This window comes from Aegilops tauschii, chromosome 7 (assembly GCF_002575655.3).
Source record: "Aegilops tauschii subsp. strangulata cultivar AL8/78 chromosome 7, Aet v6.0, whole genome shotgun sequence".
In the NCBI taxonomy this organism is placed as follows: Eukaryota; Viridiplantae; Streptophyta; class Magnoliopsida; order Poales; family Poaceae; genus Aegilops; species Aegilops tauschii.
In genome coordinates, this window is record NC_053041.3 from 571,146,009 (window position 1) to 571,153,536 (window position 7,528).

Below are 7,528 nucleotides of genomic sequence, written 5' to 3' on the forward strand. Positions count from 1 at the left end.
GCCCGTCCATCACAGGAGCTGGGCAAAACTTGTTGTAGTAGAGCGGGAAGTCGTTCGTGCTAAGGCCCCATAGAACCAGCGCACCGGAACAACAACCGCCGCCGATGAAGAGTAGCATAGATCGGAAGGATACAATCGGAAGACACACGAACGATGACAAGGTCGAATAGGATCCACAAAAGACAGATCCACCGGTACACACCTCCACTCGCCTACCAACGATGCTGGACGCACCATCGGAACAGGGCTAGATGGGGATAACCTTATTCCATATTGACGGAATCGCCGATGTCTCGTCTTTCTGAGTAGGGCAAAAACCCTAACAAAATTTAAAAAAAATCTAAAAACGAAACCCTCCCACCTACAAGGGCCGGTATTCAACGCCCCCAAGACCCTAAGGCCACCGGAGACATAGAGGACCGGCGGAGGCGCTGGCTGAAGGTGAAGGAACCCTAAGCTTTTTGGAGCAGAAGAGGCAGAGGCGGCGGCGGCTGCGTATACTCGTAAACGGCTGCTAGCTTGGCGCCTACAATGCTGGCATATGCACCAAATAGTTTTATCGGCACGTGACGAGATTTGGCAGTTCCACGCGGTCACATATTATGCCGATTTTGCATATGCCCACATCGCCAACTTTTTCAAATCCCTGATACCTCCTAAACCTAGAGCACTCAAAATAAACACTACTATTTCGAACATGACAAACGAATCTGCACTATTTTTCCCAAGGAGGAACCCCATGTACGATGGAAGTTTTTGTTGCCTTTATAGCCGCAAGATTTCTGTGCCGACAGGCAGTTGTTTTATCTTTTTTTTGGCACTACTTCCACAACTCCTATACTTTATAGTACATTATACGCAAGCTGGCTTGATTTAATAGGTCCACATGATGAACCAGTCACATCATATCTCCTTGTCCTCTCACTATATGCCTACCTGCATATAAGTATATATATACGACGCCAACCAAAGGTTTGTTTGGCGTATTGGGTTATCTCCATATAAGTCAGTGCTTGATGTCGGAGGGGAAGCTTTGTCCAACAAGATCATCTAGTAACAAATAAGACGGCCATGTGAATGACCTCGTAGCATAGTGGGAAACAACACAGCATAATAATTTGCGAAAAAAGTATCACAGCCCGAAAAACAGATAGGAGAGCTAAGCAATTCCTATTCATGTTCAGCGCATCTATGAATAGGAATTATCACGAAAGGGAGTCAAACGCCCGCGATATGTCTAGTTTCAGCATTGTAGCTTTGCACCACCTTCTGTATATCATGTGACCTTCTTGCCACTTGAAAGCAGACTGATTCACGCACACCAGCAAGTTCATGAAAGGCCTGGCCGTGTTGGCGACGATCTTAGCCACCAGTTTGAGGAAACTATGAGAAGAATACCGATGCACTATTGGGAAAAGCGAAAATTCGTTTTTGAGCTCGAGCTCAGATACTCCTGAAATCCAGGCCTTCTACTCTTCTTGAGATCAGCGCTGTATGTTGTATTATGTGTTGTATCTCTTCCGTATGTTCATTGGAAATGAATTTGGGCCAGCACATTTATTACTGGTTGGTATCGTCATGTGCCTTCCGGTCCATTCGACCGACCGACGGCCCAACGAATTTCCTGAGCCGTGTCGTGCCGTCAGGCACTACCGCCCCGATCCCCAATCAGGGCCGGCCCTGGGCCATGGCGGCGAGTGCGACGGCCTAGGGCCCAGCCCGAGCAGGGGCCCATACCTTGTGCATGTATAGTATATACAGTATATTCACAAAAAGAAAAATAGTACTAGTACACAGGCGAAATAGCCCAGCCCATGAAGAAGCGAGCAGCCACGCCGTCTCTCCCAGTCCCCCAGAAACACGCCGCCAGCTGCAAACCAATCGTCTCCTTAACTCTGGCTCGACTCCTTCCCATTCTCAACTTCTTCCTCTTCCCCAAATCCAATTCATTGCCCCTTGCCCGAGTTCCTAAGAGGCCACGACCCCAACTCCCCAAGCTAATTAATGTATTTTCCGTTAGTATCACACTTCAGTGGGTTTCTTTGCATCCTACAAATACCCCAAGGGCCCCGGCGAAGGGATCCACGGAGGCAAGCCGGCCAGCGGCGACACACCCTGTGCCCTGGCAGGAACACGAATCCGCAGAGGCGAGCCGGTCAGGATCCGACTGTCCGGCGGTGGATAGTGGAGACGTGGAGGTGGAGTCCAGGCACGTCCTCCTAATTTTTTGCATCTCAATTCCCTCCCCCCCCCCCCCCCCCTTTTTTTGCATCTCAATTTTCCCCTTGTCTATTTTCTGTTTATGATGGATTGATGTGCTGATGTTTAACCTGCTTGATTCTAGGGCCGGCCATGGCAATCTAGAGCAGTGTAGAGCAGCGTGGGATACTGGGATTTCTTCTATTTACTCCAAGCCAAGAACAGGATTCAAGAAGACAAGATTTCAGGTGTTCTCTCTCCATTTTTCTGTAACCATGTTGCAAAAAAAGCATTTATCTGGTTGTGCGAAAAGAAAAAAGAAGAAACTTGTAGATGAATTCATTGGAACTCAAAAGGGTGCTATTCATAAATTCGTTTTTAAAAAATCCACTGCCGAGAATCCAGAGGTATTAGCTGTTCATAGTGTTGAAGAAGAACAATCTGATGAAAACTTAGTCGAGGAAAATGTTGACATTGACGATTCTACAAATTTGCGTGGCCATGAAAATGTTTTTGATACTGAAAATCCTAAAGAAGATGAACACAAATCTTCTAGTTTAGATATTTATGACCCTAGAACTTGGGAAATTCTTGACAATAAATCAAGAGACATTCTAATAGAGAAAGGGCCTACAAGGGATTTAAATCTTGTGTATCATCCAGATGATAACGGTAGGCATTTTTCAAATGCCTACTACTCAAGAAATCTAAGTAATGGGGAGGTTAGTGATAGGAAATGGTTGGTGTACTCTAAGGATGCGAATAAAGTTTACTGTTTTTGCTGCAAATTGTTCAAATCGGAAGGTAACAAAAGTCTGTTAGCATCTGAGGGACTAAGTGATTGGCAACATCTTAGCCAGAGGCTCAAACTTCATGAGAATAGTATTGAGCATATCACTAACATGAATACTTGGAATGAGGTAAGGCTGAGACTAAATAAAAATCAAACAATTGACAAAAATTTGCAGCAAGAAATTGCAAAAGAAAAAGAGCGATGGAGACAAGTTTTAATAAGAATTGTTGCTGCTGTGAAGTTTCTTGCTAAACATAATTTGGCTTTTCGAGGATCGAATGAGAAACTTTATCAAGATAACAATGGTAACTTTTTGGGAATAATAGAAATGATGGCAGAATTTGATCCTATAATGCAGGACCATATTAGGCGTATTCAAAATAGTGAAATTCATCATCACTATCTTGGCCATAAGATTCAAAATGAGCTGATTGATATTCTTGCACAAGGTGTTAAAAACACTATCATAAGGATAATTAAGGATGCCAAATATTTCTCTGTAATTCTAGACTGTACCCCTGATGTAAGCCATCAAGAACAAATGACTCTTAAACGGAATTAGTTAACGCTTAAACGGATCTAATGTAGTTTCTTCATGGGGTTGCATCTTGATTTTTCTTTGATTTTTGCTATTTGAGCAAAAATGACAGTGTCTTGTTCTAGTTTTTGTGGACATGTAACTGTGCAGAAAAATAAATAGATGAATATTCCCATTGAAGCTTAGGTCAGATAAATTAGCTTACATGAGACTCTCCCATCACATGAGGAATGGTACTAGCACTGCATAAGCATTGTGAAAACCACACAGACCAGGCCAATCAACACCGACAGAAATGGAGGCGCTGTCATATCCTTGCTCTCCTCTTCTCTCTTTATCCACACAACATGCAAAAAACATCTGTCTCGTATGGCCTCCTCAGTTAGTATCACCCCATGATAATGCCACTATGCACCAGGGCAATCCTCACAAGTTCTTGGCGATAATGGAAGTCGTCCAAGATGCTGATGTTTTGCTTCAAGATGATTTCTCCGATGGCAACCTGGTGGTGGTAGCCCAGGAGAAGTTCCCGAGGAGAGCAGCTTAGACTGCTCACAGTGGGGAGTAGCATAGAGTAGTAACTTGCCGATGTTACTAGTCTATGTTACTACCTCCATAGTGGGTAGTAATATATGAGTGGTATCATGAAAGAGTTCATTTATTAGGCTATAAACTCATTATGCCTTGAAATGTGTGATGTTACAGTAACTAGCTAAGTTACCATAAACCCCTCTCTCCTCATTAATTAGCTGCCACATAAGCAATCTTGTATTGAAATGTGTGATGTTACTAGTTAAGTTACTCCCATTGTGACTAGTCTTAGGAGACATCGTCCTGGCCGGCGCCATAGAAGTTGCGGCTAGGCGATCATGGCCAAGGTTGACGACATCCTCGATAGCAGACCTTTTGGAAGATACGGTGCAACAGGGAGCTCATTCGATCGCCTGTCCTGTTGCATCGCCTGGGCCTGCGGTGCAGGATAGCCCTGGCCGGCGCCGGCCAACAGAGCGTACTAGATGCTGCAAAAGCTGGCGCCGTTCGTCAAGCTCGCGCACTTCACCGCCAACTAAGCCATCCTGGAGGCCACCACGGACGACCCGGACGTCCACCTGGTCGACTTGAACGACGGAGACGGCGTCCAGTGATCGTCGCACATGTCAGACCTTGCTCGCCACGGCAGCAAATCCGTTTTGCCTCACGTCACTCACCACCCGAGGTACGCGCCGCGTGGATACACATACACCTGCACCTGCACGGTGGGTTTCGGAGTTCGCCGGTCCTGAGGCTCCCATTCCGGTACGTAGAGGACCTCCTGGCTCCGGGGGGCGGCGGAGGACGAGGATCCAGAGGCAGCCATGGAGAAGGCCTGAATTGGGCAGGGCCGGCCCTGGCATTCCAGAGGCCCTCGCGTGAACTGAGAAAATGGGCCCTTAAACTATATAACAGACAAAAAAAAACTTCAATGTACAGCGAAAAGTCATTAGAAAAGCAAGCGTAAATTTCATTAGCAAATATGGTCTTAATACACCACGGTCCACGGATATATCAGATGATTACAAGATTAGGATACACTCTCCAACAACCCACAAGTCTTGTCTGAACTCTTAACTAAAATTGTTCTCAATTCTTGATCCAACACGATAGAAGCTACAACTCCAGCTCTAGCAGTCCATCCACAAACGTGCATCAGCAAACATCAGGAGCCACCTGAAAAATACACAAAAAAGAAGTGAATGGCATACTCAAGAGAAGCGACACCTTCGAGCATTTTTAGAGGCAAAATCACTAATAATAGTGTCAAGATCAATGTTGTCCAACATATCTTTCTCAATACAGCACATGGCCAAGCCATTCAATCTCTCTTGTGACATAGTTGATCTCAAATAGTTCTTTAGTAATTTTAGTTTTGAAAAACTTCTTTCAGCAGATGCTACAGTAACAGGAACAGTTAAGAGGATTCGATAAGCAATGGACACATTTTGATAGCAATCTGCAGCTCTAACAAAATCAAAAATCTCATCTGCTGACATTAATCTATTCGGTAAAGTCATTTGAAGCACTCTTAGTTCAGAACAGAAATCATCTAAATTAACATCTGACGAGCTACCATGAGAATACGTATTTGAAAATTTAGTGCAACATTCTGTAAGTTCTTTATCATCCAAAGACTTCAACTTTTTGGAGTTGAACAAGAAACCAAATATACTTTCAAATGACTTCAAATCCTCAAATCTTTTGGTTAGTGAAGCAATCGCTACATCTATCATGACTAGAAAATATTTAACTCTAAACGACTCCTCCTCGGCTGCTTGTGCTTCTGCATTTATAACATTTTCTTCATCGTCATTATTTTCATCAAAGTGTCTTTTTCTCGTAACACGACGTTTCGTCAGAAATCTAGGTTCAATATCCATGGCAGATGCAATAGATTTTGCAATATTTAAGCTAGATGTAAAGCCATCAGTTCTGTACTTCTGGAAAAATGAGATTGCACCTTCAATTTGCTTAAGGGTAATGTCAATGCAAACAAATTTAGACTGCAACTTCTTACTTATAGTGTTTATGGTAAATAAAACGTCATGCCAAATGACCATACCAAGTAAAAGTTCAAAATTCTTAAGTGCAGTAACCAAAGAATGTGCATCGCTCTTAGTTTTTGGGTCATCACTAGAAGTTCTTTCCAATTCCAATAAATCTAACAATATCTGAGGAGCTTGATACCGAATAGCATGGACACTTTTTATTCGACTCTCCCAGCGAGTATCACACAAAGGTTTCAAAGTTAGATCTTTAACTTTATTAACCAATACCTCCCATCTTTTAGTAGAACCCGAAAACAATGTATAAATTCGTTGCACAACTCCAAAGAAGGTCATAGCTTTGCTACATGATTTTTCCATGTCACAAAGTGTAAGATTGAGGCTATGACAGGAACATGGCATGTACAATGCTCTAGGATTTATTTCAAGCAAACGTGTTTTAACACCTTGATGTTTTCCTTTCATGTTAGAACCATTATCGTAGCCTTGACCTCTAACATCATTAACATTCAAATCAAGAGATTTAAGGGCGCCTACTAACTCATTGAAGAGTCCTAGTCCAGATGTATCATCTACCTTCAAGAACTCCAGAAAATACTCTTCTATTTTTGTAGTGTTACTGGACATGTTTACACACCTCACAATTAGAGTCATTTGTTCTTGATGGCTTACATCAGGGGTACAGTCTAGAATTACAGAGAAATATTTGGCATCCTTAATTATCCTTATGATAGTGTTTTTAACACCTTGTGCAAGAATATCAATCAGCTCATTTTGAATCTTATGGCCAAGATAGTGATGATGAATTTCACTATTTTGAATACGCCTAATATGGTCCTGCATTATAGGATCAAATTCTGCCATCATTTCTATTATTCCCAAAAAGTTACCATTGTTATCTTGATAAAGTTTCTCATTCGATCCTCGAAAAGCCAAATTATGTTTAGCAAGAAACTTCACAGCAGCAACAATTCTTATTAAAACTTGTCTCCATCGCTCTTTTTCTTTTGCAATTTCTTGCTGCAAATTTTTGTCAATTGTTTGATTTTTATTTAGTCTCAGCCTTACCTCATTCCAAGTATTCATGTTAGTGATATGCTCAATACTATTCTCATGAAGTTTGAGCCTCTGGCTAAGATGTTGCCAATCACTTAGTCCCTCAGATGCTAACAGACTTTTGTTACCTTCCGATTTGAACAATTTGCAGCAAAAACAGTAAACTTTATTCGCATCCTTAGAGTACACCAACCATTTCCTATCATTAACCTCCCCATTACTTAGATTTCTTGAGTAGTAGGCATTTGAAAAATGCCTACCGTTATCATCTGGATGATACACAAGATTTAAATCCCTTGTAGGCCCTTTCTCTATTAGAATGTCTCTTGATTTATTGTCAAGAATTTCCCAAGTTCTAGGGTCATAAATATCTAAACTAGAAGATTTGTGTTCATCTTCTTT

General features: G+C 42.3%; 1 protein-coding gene across 1 annotated transcript; it reads left to right on the plus strand.

The window, feature by feature from the left end:
* Positions 1–826: 826 nt before the first annotated feature.
* LOC141026434 (uncharacterized) lies at positions 827–3,580 on the plus strand. The gene is made up of 2 exons (XM_073502958.1): positions 827–2,209; positions 2,345–3,580. The coding sequence occupies exons 1-2, from the start codon at positions 1,815–1,817 to the stop codon at positions 3,552–3,554; spliced, it is 1,605 nt and encodes a 534-aa protein (XP_073359059.1). The 5' UTR covers positions 827–1,814; the 3' UTR covers positions 3,555–3,580.
* Positions 3,581–7,528: the final 3,948 nt, after the last annotated feature.